This window comes from Myotis lucifugus, unplaced genomic scaffold (assembly GCF_000147115.1).
Source record: "Myotis lucifugus unplaced genomic scaffold, Myoluc2.0 scaffold_738, whole genome shotgun sequence".
Taxonomy (NCBI): Eukaryota; Metazoa; Chordata; class Mammalia; order Chiroptera; family Vespertilionidae; genus Myotis; species Myotis lucifugus.
This window is the reverse complement of record NW_005871786.1, coordinates 35,127-50,637: the sequence shown is the minus strand read 5'-3', so window position 1 is coordinate 50,637 and position 15,511 is coordinate 35,127. Positions and strand designations below refer to the sequence as shown.

General features: G+C 51.1%; 2 protein-coding genes and 1 pseudogene across 4 annotated transcripts; 1 reads left to right on the top strand and 2 right to left on the bottom strand.

Moving 5' to 3' along the window:
- Positions 1-2,465: 2,465 nt before the first annotated feature.
- On the bottom strand, positions 2,466-4,608 carry LOC102433644 (annotated as a pseudogene).
- A 4,132-nt stretch (positions 4,609-8,740) lies between these two features.
- Positions 8,741-10,790, bottom strand: TIMM29 (translocase of inner mitochondrial membrane 29). Its single transcript, XM_006105944.3, has 2 exons — positions 10,663-10,790; positions 8,741-10,573 (listed from the first exon to the last, which is right to left on the bottom strand). Exons 1-2 carry the CDS (start codon positions 10,754-10,756, stop codon positions 9,879-9,881), a joined length of 789 nt encoding a protein of 262 aa, XP_006106006.1. The 5' UTR covers positions 10,757-10,790; the 3' UTR covers positions 8,741-9,878.
- Positions 10,791-10,910: 120 nt separating this feature from the next.
- Positions 10,911-15,509, top strand: YIPF2 (Yip1 domain family member 2). 3 transcript variants are annotated; one of them, XM_006105942.3, is made up of 10 exons: positions 10,911-10,991; positions 11,144-11,204; positions 11,592-11,746; positions 11,835-11,915; positions 12,872-12,959; positions 14,222-14,338; positions 14,424-14,590; positions 14,669-14,851; positions 14,937-15,065; positions 15,146-15,509. In XM_006105942.3, the coding sequence occupies exons 2-9, from the start codon at positions 11,174-11,176 to the stop codon at positions 15,048-15,050; spliced, it is 936 nt and encodes a 311-aa protein (XP_006106004.1). In that variant the 5' UTR covers positions 10,911-10,991; positions 11,144-11,173; the 3' UTR covers positions 15,051-15,065; positions 15,146-15,509. The 3 variants fall into 3 exon arrangements, with proteins under 3 accessions (XP_006106004.1, XP_006106003.1, XP_023602602.1); XM_006105941.3 differs by lacking the exon at positions 10,911-10,991 and having other exon boundaries at positions 11,022-11,204; XM_023746834.1 differs by lacking the exons at positions 10,911-10,991; positions 14,669-14,851 and having other exon boundaries at positions 11,022-11,204.
- The last annotated feature ends 2 nt before the right edge of the window (positions 15,510-15,511 follow it).

Sequence of the window (15,511 nt, the reverse complement as noted above, 5' to 3'; positions counted from 1 at the left end):
TGACGCAAACTGACAGAGCCAGGGTGTGGAATACTTCTCAAGACGACAGAACCCATTTCTGCAACAGGTCAGAAACATGCGTGAATGTGTGTGTGTGTGGTGGGGGGGGGGTACTTCTCCAGATTAGAAGGGACTTCAAAGACACAACAACCTCCCCCCCAAAAAAAGACACAACAACCAAATATAATGTGTGGGCTTTGGATTTAGAGTCAAACAAACCAACATGTAAATAGACATTTTAAACTATCAGGGAAATGTGATCATGGGCTGGTATCAGATGGAACCAAAGAATTACTATGAATTTTGTTAGCTGTGATGACCTCATGTTCATCATGTAAAATACACACTGAAATTACAGGGGTGAACTGGTGTGAAGTCTGGGGTTGACTTTAAAATACTTCAACAAAGAAAAATCAGCGGATGCAAATGTGGCAAAATCTTCACTGTCACATTGGGTGCTGAGGGTACAGGGGTTCAGACACTCTTGTCGATTTGGAATTCTTTTCTACAAAAGAGTTTCAGAGTGTTGTTAGAAGTCCCAAACCTTGAACGTCTAGCTGGCTCTGCCTCTCCTCTCTCAACTGTCTCCCCAGTAAGTGCAGGCTTACCTCCGTTTATTGTGTTTCATGTTGCAGTTTTTACAAATTGAGAGCAAGACCCTACACCTGTGGAAAGATTGCGACTAGCTTAATTGAGATACTCGCTCTATGACAGTGGTCTGGAACCGAACCCACAATATCTCTGAGCTATGCCTGTGCCTGTCATGTGACCAAACCTGAAGGAGGGTGATAGGCTGAGAAGTAAAAAAAAAAAAAAAGTCAGACGCTTGTTCACGCCTTCCCACCTGTGGCTCGGACATCAGTTTAGAAGGGCTTGTTGCCCTGGCCAGTGTGGCTCAGTTGGTTGGGCGTCGTCCCATGCACCAAAAGGTGGCTGGTCCGATTCCCAGTGGGGGGAGTGCAGGAGGCAGTTGATCAGTGTTCCACTGTCACATGGATGTTTCTCTCTCTCCCTCTCCCTCACTGCCCTTCTCCCTCTCCCCCTCTCCCTTATCAATTTTTCAAAAATGTCCTTGGTGAGGATTAAAAAAAGAGAAGGCCCTAGCCGGGTTGGCTCAGTGGATAGAGCGTCGGCCTGTGGACTGAAGGGTCCCAGATTCGATTCCGGCCAAGAGCACATGCTCCGGCTGTGGGCTCCATCCCCAGTGGGGGACATGCAGGAGGCAGCCAGTCAAAGATTCTCATCATTGATGCTTCTATCTCTCCCTCTTCCTTCCTCTCTGAAATCAATAAAAATATATTTTTTTAAAAAAGAAGAAGGGCTCGTGGTGTCAGGGTCGAGCAAATCTGGAAAAGCCTACTGGGCACACGTGGGTGATTACAGCTGAAGACCCTCCAAGGCCAGGCCTAAGGCCAGCGCTGGAGGTGCCACAGGCACAGCACCTAAGGAGGCACGCCATCTCTGAGACGACCCTGCGCTTGCTGGACCCCAAGAGGGAGTGTCTCCTTAAAACCTGTGCCGAGGGACCTCACTTGCCTTAACCTGGTCCAGGGCCTAGTGCACTGAGTGCTCAATTCAACGTCCAGAAAACTAGGGAACTGGACAAGCTCCCAGGGCCAACCAGGCGATCCTGCCCTCCCCGCACTGAGGGAAGGAGACGGGCGTCTCATCGGGAGACCTCCTCGACTTCTATGCTAACGAGGCAGGTGCACGTTCTAGGGATGGAACTCCCTAGAGCCCCACAGCCCTGACTTCAGCCACAGCCTACCATCTCTAACAAGCAGTTACCGCGTAAGTGTGCAGACTGCACCACCTCCTGCTGCTTCTCAGAACAAAAGCAAACTGGCCAGCAGTCTGGGTAAGGCCAGTCTCGAACCGAACCTCGGGTGCCCTCTGCTGGCCTCTCTGATCACGACAGCTGGCACTGAGGCCATGCTGGCCTGGCCTGAAAACGGAAATGATCAGACTAAATGGAAGGGAGAACTGGAAAATGTTCATATTAGACTCAAGTGTCTTTTGGCTCTGAGAGACGCACTCACCCAGGCACCAGGCTATGTGGGTCCTGGGCCAGCTCCATCCCAGCAGCCTCAGAGCCTTGATGGTCCCCACACAGCCACACCGGGGACTGGGAATGCTTTCACGAGGTTTGGTTTTTCCCTAACAGTCCTGAGCAGCATCGTTCCCATTTGCAGATGAGGAAGTGGAGGCATGGAGATGTCCCCGGTCAGTCACAGAGCTAGTGTGAAAGCTGGGGTTCACACCCCACGTTTTAAAAAGCATTCAGTACAGCATTATTAACTGTGCCCACCAAGCTGTCCGTTACGTCCCCAGGACTTTTTATAACTTGAAGTTTGTACCTTTTGACTCCCTTGACCCATTTCACCAACCCCACCCCAGACCCCCACCCTCTGGCAACAACCAATTTACCCTATGAGCTCCTTTTCTTTCTTTTTTAGATTCCACATATGAGATCATAGCGTACTTGTCTTTGTCAGGCTTGTCACTCAGCTTAATACCCTCACGGTCCATCCATGTTGTTGCAAATGGCAAGCTTTTCTTCCTCCCCCAACCCCACCAGTTTTCCCAAGGGGTTGATTTGGGCCGACCAGGGCACAGGGAGGCCCGGCACCTAAAAGATGCTGGGCTTCTTGGTGGTGAGGCCTGGCGTGTGCTGGGGAAGGACCAGGTGAGGCAGTGGGGACTTAACCTTGGAGTCACGGAATCGGTTGACTGCCGGTGGGCGACACTGCTGGCTGCGATCTCCTCCACCTTCATGACCTGGATTGAGTGCGCAGGGGGGTCATGCGGGAAGGGGGTGTCTCCGTAGCACTGGGTGGTGGCACCCCGTGGTCAGGTCCCGGTACTCCCAGTACATGTTGTGGGTGCCACTGCGCATGGTAGCGTAGCCAGGTGACAAAGTGTTTTGCCCGAAGGGGGCATTTTTCAAACACCTGCCCACAGCAGAGGATTTCCCCTGAAGATTTCTTCATTTTCTTCCGTTGAGACGCCAAGTACCAGAAGCAAGACTTGGCAATGACGTGGTTAGGCGCAAAGACACACGTGTGGTAGAGGGGCGGTGTGCGGCGCCTGGTGGTGGCAGGCAGCACCCCCACCCTGTGCTCCAGCAGCGTGCCCGCCGCCCTCACAGCATCCTCTTTCCTTTCGCCGCCGCCCACCAAAGAAAGATTTCCTTCTTTTTATGGCCAGATATTCCAAGGCATGTATATACATTTTCTTCATCCATTCATTTGTCGATGGATAGATATCTAGGTTGTTTCCATATCTTGGCTATTGTAAATAAGGCTGCAATGAACATGAGGGTGCAAATATCTTTACAAGCCAGTGTTTACTTCAGATAAACACTCAGAAGTGGAATTGCTGCATCAAATGGTAGTTTTATTTTTAATTATTTTAAGGAAACTCCACACTGTTTTCTATAGTTGCTGTACCAATTTACATCCCCACCAACATGTGTTACTTCTAGCCTTTTTGACAATAGCCTTTCCCACAGGTGGGAGTTGCTATCTTTGTGATTTTGATTTGCGTTTCCCTGATGGTTAGTGATGTTGAGCACATTTTTATGCACCTGTTGGCCGACTATATGTCTTCTTTGGAAAAATGTCTCTCCAGATCCTCTACCCATTTTTTATTTTTATTTTTTTTATTGTTTACACATATCCCTTTTTCCCCCGATTGACCCCCCTTCTCTACCCATTTTTTAATTGGATTGTGTGTTTTTTGCCATGGATTGTATGAGTTCTCTATATATTTTTAACATTAATCCCTCCTGAGATATATAATTGCAAATATATTTCCTCCCATTCATCAGGCTGCCTTTTCATTTTGTCAGCGGCTTCCTTTGCTGTGAAGCTTTTATTTCGATGTAACCCCCTTGTTTGTATTTCTTTTGTTGCCTTTGTTTTCCATGTCAAACCCAAAAAATCATCAGCAAGACCGATGGTAAGTGCTTACTGCCTGTTTTCTTCTAGGAGTTTTCTGAATTCAGGTCTTACATTTAAGTCTTTAATCCATTTTGAGTTGATTTTTGTGTACGGTGTAAGATAGTGGTCCGGTTTCATTCTTTTTAAAAAAAAAAAGACTTTTTAAATTGATTTTAGAGAGAGAGAAGGGAGAGGAAGAGAGAAACATCGATGTGAAAGTGATACATCAATTAGCTGCCTCCACCACACCCTTTACCCGGGATCAAACCCGGGCATGTGCCCTGACTGGGAATTGAACCTGCAACCTCTCAGTGCCTGGGACGATGCCCAGCCGAGCCGCCCCAGCCAGCGCCAGTTTAATCCTTTTGCATGTGGCTGATCAGTCTCCCAACACCATTTACTGACTATCTTTTACCTGTTGTATTATTTTTGGCTCCTTTGTCATAAATTTAATTGATCATATACTAGTACCAGTATGTGTGGGGCTATTTCTGGTCTCTCTTCTGTTCCATTGATCTACGTGTCTGTTTTTGTGGCAATATCATACTATTTTGATTACTATAGCCTGTAATATAGCTTGAAACCAGGGCACGTGGTGCCTCCAGCTTTGTTCTTTTAAGATTACTTTGGCTATTTGAGGTCTTTTGTGGTTCCATACAAACGTCATGATTGTTTTATTTATGTGAGAAATGTCATTGGGACTTTAATAGGGGTTGCATTGGATCTGTAGATTGTTTTGAGTAGTATGGACATTTTGACAATATTAATTCTTCCAATCCAGGAGCACAAACATCTTTCCATTTATTTATGTCCTCTTCAATTTCTTTCATCAGTATCTTGTAGTTTTTAATGTACAGGCATTTCACCTCCTTGGTTAAATTCATTCCTACATATTGTCCTCTTTTTTTAAAATATATTTTTATTGATTTCAGAGAGGAAGGGAGCAAGAGACAGAAACACCAATGATGAGACAGTCATGCATCATTAATCAGCTGCCTCCTGCATGCTCCCATTGGGGGATTGAGCCTGGCACCCTGGCATGTGCCCTGACCAGGAATCAAACAGGGACCTCCTGGTTGATAGGTCAACATTCAACCACTGAGCCACGCCAGCTGGGCCCTACATATTTTTCTTGATGCAATTTTAAATGGATTTGTTTTCTTAATTTCTCTTTCTGATAGTTTGTTAATAACTATCAGAAAGTTTATGGAAACACAACAGATTTTTGTATGCTGATTTTGTATCCTGCAAATATACCAAATTCATTTATTAGTTCTAACAGTTTTTTGTTTTGGTGGAATATTCAGGGTTTTCTATATATACTAGGGTCCAGTGCACAAATTCATGCACCTTGAAAGGAACTGTGGGCCATGAGGCTGCGGTAGGCACAGGGGCGGGTCTCGGCCCATCATCCGTGCCCCCCACCAGGCCCCTCCCACCGTGGCCCCCAGTCCCGTCTGCCGGCAGCCCTGCTCCTGCCACAGCTCCCACGTGCTGACGGTGCACGTACCGCTGAAAGCAGAGTGATTGGGGCCAGCACCAGCAGCGGGTGCAAGTGGGGCCGTCGCTGTCAGCAGGTGTGAGCAGCAGCAGCTGCCCGGATCGCCCCTCAGGAGCAGGGGGAGGTGGAGAAGCCCTCAGGGGCGATAGGGACAGCAGCCACTGCTTGCACCCGCTGATGGCGCCGAGTGATCGGGACCGATCAATGATTCTCTCTCATCATTGATGTTTCTTTCTTTCTTTTTTTAAAATATATTTTATTGATTTTTTACAGAGAGGAAGGGGAGGGATAGTTAGAAACATAGATGAGAGAGAAACATCGATCAGCTGCCTCCTGCACACCCCCTACTGGGGATGTGCCTGCAACCAAGGTACATGCCCTTGACTGGAATCGAACCTGGGACCCTTCAGTCCGCAGACCGACGCACCATCCACTGAGCCAAACCGGTTAGTTGGATGCCTTTTTCTTTTCTTGCCTTGTGGCTATGGCCCAAGTAGTGATAAAGCTAATAAATGTGAAATTTAAACCCTGACTTAAAGCCCACTTCTTTCCCAGGTCCTACTGCCCTTATGGAATTGGAGACAGTGTGTGCACTTTGCTGTTTATGGCTCTGGGCAGGGCAAGACCAGAGGCCTCTTCCCTGGGCTGCTAAGAGGAGGAGTCAATCTTGGTCCTCTTCCCCAGCCAGGGCATACTGGTTCTCACCCACACTGGGCATGTGCAGTATCTCAATTAAGTCTTTTTAAAAGTTTTAAAAACATTTTTGTTGAACATATTACATATTTCCCCCATTGACCCCTCTATGCACCATCCCCCCAGTAATTTTTTTTATTGAACTTATTGGGGTGACATCCTATATAATAAAAGGGTAATATACAAATAGACTGAATGGCAGAACCAAACAACCAATCAAAGCATAATATGTTAATGATATGCTAAGGCTGCTCAACCGCTATGACAAGCACTGACCACCAGGGGGCAGATGCTCTGACCGATAGGTTAGGTTGCTGCTGGGGTCCGGCCAATCGGACTGAGCGAGATAGGCTGGACATGCCCTGGAGTCCTCCCACGGTCCCTCCCTGGCCTGATCATGCACCGGTGAGTCCCTGAGCCTGGCCTGCGCCCTCGCAATCTGGGACCCCTCAGGGGATGTTAGAGCCGGTTTCAGCCTGATCCCACAGGTCACTCCTCTTGGGAGGGTGCCAGAAGCAGGGCTCATGGCTGGCGCAAGCCTCTCCCAATCGGGACTGATTGGGTGCGAGCCTGTGGCAGGCACAGTGGGGCCGGGATGAGCGGGAGCAGCAGGTAGGAGCTGCAGGCAGCGTTGGACTGCAGGTTTTGGCCCCGATCCCTGCAGGCCACCAAGAGGGACCCCACCTGTGCACGAATTCATGCACCAGGCCTCTGGTTTGTTAATAAAAGTCAAACCTTGGTTCTCAAAAGTCTTCCATCTCAAATAATTCGCGTCTCAACCTGACAACCCTTCCATGCTGATAGGTGTATGAACAGTCATGCGTCTCTCAAGCAACAAAGGAGAGAATGCGTGTGAGTGTTTATTGCTAACATGTCAGGAAATTGTGCTTTATTTTCATTTTTTTTTGCTTTTGTTGCTCATTATTATTAAATTTTCATTTTTTAATGTACACTTCCTTCTTGTTAAATTTTCATTTATATTTCATGTTCTTTTTAAAAAACATATTTTTAAATAGATTTCAGAGAGGTAGGGAGAGGGAGATGGAGACATCAATAATAAGAGAGAATCATTGAACGGCTGCCTCCTGCATGCCCCACACTGGGGATCAAGCCAGAAACCTGGACATGTGCCCTTGATCAGAATCGAAGCTGGGACCCTTCAGTCTGCAGGCTGAAAGTTTTAAACTTTCACTGAAAGTTTTAAACTCTCTCCACTGAGCCAAACCAGCCAGGGCATGTCCTTTTTGTTTTTAAAGTGTTTATAGATTAAACAGTATATTAGACATGCACTGTACATAAGGTTAAAACGGCATAATTTGGGGTTCTGGAACGGATTAGTTCTATTGACATTATTTCTAATGGGAAAAATGTATTGGTTTCAAACAACCTTCAGAAACAAATTAAGTTCATGAACCGAGGTTCTCCTGTATATAAGTTTCAGGTGTCATTTAAACCCTTCAACATCTACTGGGGCTCAGCAGTGAGCGAGGGGACTTGGACTTGTCCTGTGGGCGCCTGTACACGATGCAGACCATGAGGAATATCTGTCCAATCTAACAGCTCCAATCTACATGCCTTATATCACACTCAGAGGTCAGAGCTAATAAAGTGGTCCTCCTCTGGGTAAGGCCAACCCTCCTACCAAAGACAAAGCCACACAGATTTCAGGCCTATTACCAAGCCCCTCGATTTTTGTGAACACATAGAGTTGTTTAGTTTGACAGCCACTGCTGAGCTTCCCAGCCAGAGGGTCTGCATGAACACACCCGGCAGCGAATCAGAAGCGGCACTTAGTAACTCCCTCAAGCAATGCTGTGCAGTCCCTTTCAATACTTCTGGTCACGGTGAGGAACACGTCTCACGTGGATGCCAATATGTCTTAAAGCCTTCCTCAACGTTGGCCAGTCTCTCTCTTGAACAAAAACATCAGGATTTAGGTTCGGAGCCTTTGGCAGGTAACAGTATACGATTAGAATTCAGTATTACTTGTCTTTGGCTTTTTGTTTTGTTTTCATTGCATTTTAAAATATTTATTTCTGTATTCAAGTTTTACTTATGGTTAGTGACAGCACTATTTTAATAATTCCTGACATTATGTGGTTAAGATCAAAGATAGTGCCATGAGTTTGAGAATTAAGTGACAGGGGTTGGAAGTCAGTTTGAATCATGGCTCTGCTACTGTCTTGGAGAAATAACCAACTTTTTGAACCTCACTTTTTTCCTTTGGAAAATGGAAATGTTGAGCCCTGGCTGGTTTGGCGGATAGAGCATCCGCCTGCAGACTGAAGGGTCCCAGCTTTGAGTCCGGTCAAGGGCACATGCCAGGGTTGCAGGCTCGATCCCCAGTAGGGGGCGTGCAGCAGGCAGCCAATCAATGATTCTCTCTCATCGATGTTTCTATCTCTCTCACTCCCTCTCCTTTCCTCTCTGAAATCAATAAAAAAAGAAAAAAAGAAAAAAGGAAATGCTGAGATGCTTCTCTGCCCCCAAAATAAGGTATTTAAAAATTACCACGTGTCCAACATACGATACCCAAAGTACAAATGAAAGGTCTAAATACCAAAACTTAATAGCTAAGCACAAGAACACAAAATCACAAAAAAGCTGGTTGTTTCACCTCCTGGTTTTATTAACTACCAACAGGGCACCTAGATAAGAAAGTATCATGCCTGTAAGAAGTTTAGTTTTTTCTTTTTTTGTTGTTGGGTTGTTGTTTTTTACTGATTCTAATCACTTTATTATGGAACATTAAGGTTTTGGGGGGAGGGGTTTAACAATGTTAATGATAATACTATCAAATGAAAAGCAAACTTGGTACCTTAATCTTTTGACCAACAAGACAAGTTCAGGATTCAGTTCAGAGAATATTTTTCACTGAGATGCCACCTCCCTGGGAGGCTTGGCCTGTGCAGCCCGCCTCCAGGCCTGGCGAGCCTGCTGTAAGTTTAGTTTTTAAAGTGCGATTACCATAACCTAGCTAAGTACCAGCTAACATACTCCTTTCCATACAAGTCTGTTTTAAAGGTTACTGAAGTGTAACGTAACCAGAATCTATGCTCCCACACAGATTTCCTGATCAGAGAATGTTTTATTCTTCCAACTCACTTTAGCATCACTATTAATACACAAATGATAAAAGCAGGCTATTTTACACAAAGTTTCCCTGTAAAATCCAAATACTCATACCAATGTCAATCTCTAGTTTGGCAATGCTTAAAAAATGTTACCATTTGGAGGAAGCTGGGGGTAGGGTACAAAGGATGTCCTGTATTCTTTTTCCAGTTTACTCTGAAACTATAATGATTTCAAAATAAGTTTAAATTTTTTAAAATTTACTCATTAAAATGGGAGTATAAACATTGTAGCTCAAAATTTAGAACGAAAATCTGAATGGCTGGAGATCTTGGGAGTCACCTGACATATGATGCTTCAGTCAAGGGGACGGAGGGACCCAATGAAAAGGGCCAATTTATGTACAATGCTCATTACTAACTGGTAGCAATAAACATTATATACTTTTGTCACATCTGCTTTCCCCAACTCCTAGACCACGAAGGCTCTGAAGTAGCTATAGCATTAAGAACAGTGTGAGGAGGAGAAAGGCCTCCTAATTTTGCGAAAACCCAGCAAGAACACTTTACATATAATTTATTTCAGTCACTACACCTGGGGCTCACTCACAGCAATTGCACAATCCCGGGCGAACCGTCTGCCAAGGTTCGGGGCTGGGTGGGACCCAGACCTCACTGGGTTTCATCGCGGACCCTCCCCACCAGCGAGTCGGCCTGGCTCAGGGCCAACCTGTCCTTCTTCTCCTTCTGCAGGACCTGCTCCTCCCACAGCGCCTGGTCCACCTGGTCGTCAGTGAGCACGACCGGCCGGTACTTCTCGTCGAAGAGCCGCTCATTGGCCTCCGAGTGCAGCTGATGGGGCCCGACGACGCGCAGATGTGCCGGCAGGTGGAGGAACTCGTCGTCGTTGATGTCGCAGTCGCGCATCCGAGCGCCCAGCACCCACCAGCGGCCCACGAAGCCCACGTCCAGGATCCGGTGTGGGAACTCGACCCAACGGGGCTGCAGGTAGCGGCAGCGGGCCTGGTAGAGGCTGGCCTGGGCGTCGTAGGGCGCCTCGTACACCAGCGAGCAGAGGGCCAGGTTCACGTGGCGCAGACGCCCGCGGCCCCGCAGCCAGAGCAGCTGCTGGACGTGCGCTTCCGAGGTGCGGTTCCGCGTGGCGGGCGCCAGCAGGAGGAGGGTCCCCGACGCGTCGAGCAGGGCCTCCTCGAAGGCCGCCTCGCCCGGCGCCAGAGCGCAGCAGGCCGCCGCGCCGCCCAGCAGCCCCAAGTAAACGGCCGCCCGGCCTGGCCGAGCCCGCGCCGCCGCCGCCGCGTCCCTGCAAGCGTCGGCGTAGTCCCGGAGCAGCGCGCGGGCCCAGGTGCCTACGGGAAAGAAGCGGTGAGAGGGGTCGGGGCTGTGGCCACTCACCCCGCGCCTCTCGCCGCTGCAGCCACCCGCCCGCCGTACTCACCCAACCTCGTCCACACGCCTGGCTTCGCGGTTGCCGCGACCCCTGCCTCTCCGCGGCTTCGCAACCAAAGTCGCTTCAGAGTCGCCGCCGCCATCCCCTTCCGGCTTGACGTCCGTTTTCCGAAGGGAAACAACAGTTACGCGAAGGAAAAGGCCCGGGAGTCTCATCTGCGCAGGCGTCAATGTTGCCGGTAGTGGCTTCCCATCGGAAGAGGATAGAAAACGGACCGGCGCCGGATGTTGCTCTCTGGGACAAGTGGGATTGACTGGCCCGTAGGCCGGCCGCGCAGGCGCAGAAATCCCTGGCCACGCCGACTGCGACGGCCTCCGGTGAGGAGGGCGGGTTGCACCTGTGTGTAGGGTCGGCGAGTTCACGCCCAAGCGGGGACCGTTTACCGCCAGGCCCGGCGGGTGCGGAGGGATAAACCCCGGGAGGGCGCCGAGTGGGATTGCGTGCAGACCTGATTGGCCTCTGTCTTCAGCGCGGGATGCGGAGACGCCCCTGAGCAACCATGGCTGCGGCCGACGAGCTGGCCTTCCATGGTGAGTGCGCCTGTGATCTGGCCCGACCTCCTCCCCCTCTGGCCAGAACCTCGCATCCAAGTCCTAACTCATATCGGACCCGAGCCGCCGTCAGCTGTCGGTCCTGACTCAGCTCTAACTCGAACTCCGCTCCAGTCCTGAACTCCGACCTCAAACCGGAGTCGCTACCCAGCCCCGACCCCGTCCCGGCACCAGCCCCCAGTTACCATCCTTGTTAGACGTGAGGGAACTCAGCTCCTTCCCACTCCCGAATCGAGGAAGCCTGGCCCCGCGTTGGGGAGCGCACCGAGGGGGCTACGGTTAGAGTCTTGGTCCCCTTGGGCCAAACCAAATTGTCGTGACCCCCCCCCCCCCAACATGCTTGTGTCCTATACTTATTCCCGACAGAGTTCGAGGAAGCTACTAACCTTCTGGCCGAGACCCCAGATGTGACCACTATCAGCAGAAGTGACCCGCGGACCCCAGAGGGGCAGGTAGCTGTGGCCGTGGGCTCAGGTGGTGGCTACGGAGCCGAGGACGAGGTGGAGAGCGACAAGACCGCGGTGAGTCCCGTGAGTCCCGGTGCCCCCGTCCTCCAGCCCCTCGTCCGCCCGGGCGGGGAGGGCAGGACTGAAAGCCCACCCTGTGCAGCTTCTCCAGGAGCAGCAGCCGCAGCCGGGATTCTGGACCTTCAGCTACTATCAGAGCTTCTTCGATGTGGACACCTCGCAGGTCAGGTCTGGGAAGCTGGTGGGAGGGGGCTGTCATGCTTGGGGTTCAGCTTCTTTGCGCGGAGCCCTTTCTGTGCCCTGGGCTCTGGGCAGGCTGGAGGCACACACGGGAAAAGGCTTCCCCGGGGCTGGCGGAAGTAACTGGCCGTGAGGTTCAGATGTGCTGCGCTGGGCTTTGGGGAACACAGGAAGCACACTTGCTATGGTGGGTGAGAACGGCCTCCTGGAGGTGGTAAGGGATTTGCTGAGACTTAAAGAAGGAAAACGTAGCCAGGCTGAGTGGAAGGATGCCCAAGTATGTTCCAGGCACAGGGAACATCATATACGACGACCAGAAACGAGAGAAGGCAGGACCTATCACAGAAGCTACCTGTCACTTAATCCTGGTTGGAGCATGAGAGGTGGGGGATAGGCAGGCAGGCAGAAGCCAGATCACAAAGGGACCTGTGAGGGATGTGCAGGACTTTGGGTTTTATCCTAAGGGTGCTGGGGAGTCGTGGAGGGTATAGAGCAGATATGCAACATGGAAGGTGGACCAGAGGCCCCATGCCAGGGTGAGAGGTGATAATAAACCAGGGCTACAGAGTAAGAGGGCCTATTGGAGAGAGATGCGGGAGGGAGAATGCCCGGGGCCTGACTATCCTTATTGGGGGGCTGGGGGAGGCAGCAAGGCCGGCAGCCCAGGGCAGCCTTGCAAAGAGGAAGGTGGAGGCCCTAAGTCTTTCAGAATGGTGGGACATGGTCTATTGAGTGGGGCTGGTCAGGGGAAGGGGCTCCAGGCCATGGGAACAGCTCATCAAAATCCCAGAGGAAATTGCAGGTTCCTTTCAAGCAGTGTGGAGAGGAGGAGGGAGGGCAGCAGGGGAGCCTCTAAGGTCAGGGGAGGAGCTTGGCCCCTTTCCTCTGTGGGTGGGGAGCCCCAGCAGGCTTCCATCCTGTGCCCGGCCTTGCCCCCAGGTTCTGGACCGGATTAAAGGATCGCTGCTACCCCGGCCTGGCCACAGCTTTGTGCGGCACCATCTGCGGAATCGCCCAGACCTGTATGGTGAGGTTATGCTTTTAGCTCATTTGATTCATTCAGCAAATGTGAACTGTGTGCCTGACCCTGTAGCACAGCTTAGAAGAAAGCGGAGCCCCTCACGGAGAGTATGAGACTTACACTGTTCAAGGAGACAGACATCGGAGGTTGCAGAGAAGCAGTCATTTCAGAGGATGACAGTTGCTATTTTGTGTGGGTTGGTCAGGAAGGACCCTCTGAGGAGGGTGAGGGAATGAGCCTTGTTGGTGTCAGGGTTGGGCTAGGGAGAACTCAGGGAAAAACATTCCAGAAGGGGCATAAGCCCTGTAGTGTAAAAACACCTGAACTGCAGGCAGTATTGTCATTGGAGCAGAAGAACCTGCCAGGCCACCACCTGGTGACAGACCGCACAACCTCCTAAGTTTCAGTAAGGGAGCTAAGTGTTCCTAGGTGCCCTCTGACCACTGTCGGGTGAGAGGGTGGAAGCCGGGAGGCCAGGGAAGAGACAACGACTGTGGTCCAGATCTTGGGGGAGGGAGGAGGAGGAGGAGCTTGTGTGGGGGTGGGGGTGGGTGTGGGTGTGGGTGGGGGGACTGGCCCCAGGGAGAGAGACGAGTGGTTGGATTCGGGCCTATGTCTTGAAGGGCAGGGCTGACAGAATTTGTTGACCCACTAGATATAGGGTGGGAAGAGAGGCGCCAAGGAGGGTGCCAAGGTTTTTGCCTGGACTGTGCCAAGCGTGAAGTTGCTATTTATCAGTAGGAAATGCTGGGCAGGTTTGAGGGAAGAGTGAGTGTGGTGGGGTGGAAAGGGAGGTGCATACGTGAAAACATTGAATAGAAGCCTGAGGTTAAGGGCAGAGGCCTGGCCTTGAGACATTTGGGAGTTGTTGGCCTAGAGGTAGCACAAAACCCTGAGGTTGGACAAGATCATGCAAGGAGTGAACATAGACAGAGGGGGGGCCAAGGACTGGGCCCAGCCAGCTCCCCATTAGAGGTCAGGGAGTGAAATAAGTTAAGGAATTGCCAGAGACATGAGACTTTGAAGCCAGAGTGTGGACTCTTCCCAGAGGGAGGGTGTCAGCTGCATCAAAGGCTGTTGAAAGGCCAAGAAAGATGAGGACTGAGCCAGCACTGGATTCGACCACCAGGTTGTCATATGGGTGGGTAAGTCAGGTCAGTAGAGTGGTGGGTGTGGAGGCAGCCCAGAGCCTGGAAAACTGGGACAAAACAGGACAAGTCACCTGTCCTGGAAGCTCTGTGACTGGGCCCGACACACTCCACCTGCAGGCCCCTTCTGGATCTGCGCCACCCTGGCCTTTGTCCTGGCCGTTACTGGAAACCTGACAGTGGTGCTGGCCCAGAGGAGGGACTCTTCCATCCACTACAGCCCCCAGTTCCACAAGGGTAAGCAAAGTAGGCAAGGCCCAGCACCTGGTGGGGCTAGGGGTGCCAGGGGGCCCCAGAGGTGACTGCCTGCCTTGCCCCCCAGTGACGGTGGCTGGCATCACCATCTACTGCTACGCCTGGCTGGTGCCACTGGCACTGTGGGCCTTCCTGCAGTGGCGCAAGGGCGTCCGGGAGCGCATGGGGCCTTACACATTCCTGGAGACTGTGTGCTTCTATGGCTACTCCCTCTTCATCTTCATTCCCACTGTGGTGAGTAAGGCCCCAGGGGGTGGGGGATGGCCTGTGCCATGGAGAAACCTGGTAGCTACCTGCCCATGTTGTCCCCAGGTCCTGTGGCTGATCCCTGTCCCGTGGCTACAGTGGCTCTTTGGGGCATTGGCTCTGGCCCTGTCAGCTGCTGGCCTGGTGTTCACCCTCTGGCCCATTGTCCGCGAGGACACCAGATTGGTGGCCTCCATGCTGCTATCTGCCGTTGTACTACTCCACGCCCTCCTGGCCATGGGTTGTAAGGTATGGGTCTGGGGTGGTCAGTTGGACCTCAGTGTTGGGGGTCAGCTTGCTGGCCCTGATGCTAACCTCAGGGGTCTGGGTTCAGTTTTACTTTTTCCAGCCACTGCCTCTGGAGCACATGGCACCTGCACACCAGGACACATCTCTGCACCCAAACGTAGTCCTGACACCCACCCCGCCAAGGCCTATGACATCCTAAGGCCTGAGGCTACAGGTAAGGAACTGTTTCCAACTGTGGCTAAAGGGCTTCCAGCCTCTGCCCCGCAAGAGCCACTGGCAGAGTTTCTCTTTCAGGTCTAACAGGAGGGACACTGCCTGCCCTGCCCCCAAGATGATGAGTGAAGGTTCCCTTGACATTTCAAGATCACTCTGCTACTTTCCAGACTTTTCTTACAAAGCAAACACTTTTATTTTCTATGCAAAGGTGATTCAGAGAATTTATATAAAGGTGGGAGACGGTGGCTGAACTAGGAGCTTCCAGTGCAGCTGTTGCCCCACGGGCCACCTGCTGGGCCTTCTTTCCCCGAGGGTCCGGCAGGAAAGCAAAGGGTCACTCCAGCCTCAGCTGTGCCCACCCTTGGCTCCACCACATCCAAGTTTGGGGGTGTTAGAAATGGGGGGAGCAGAAGTAGAAGAAAATTGCCTGTGCTGAAACACATT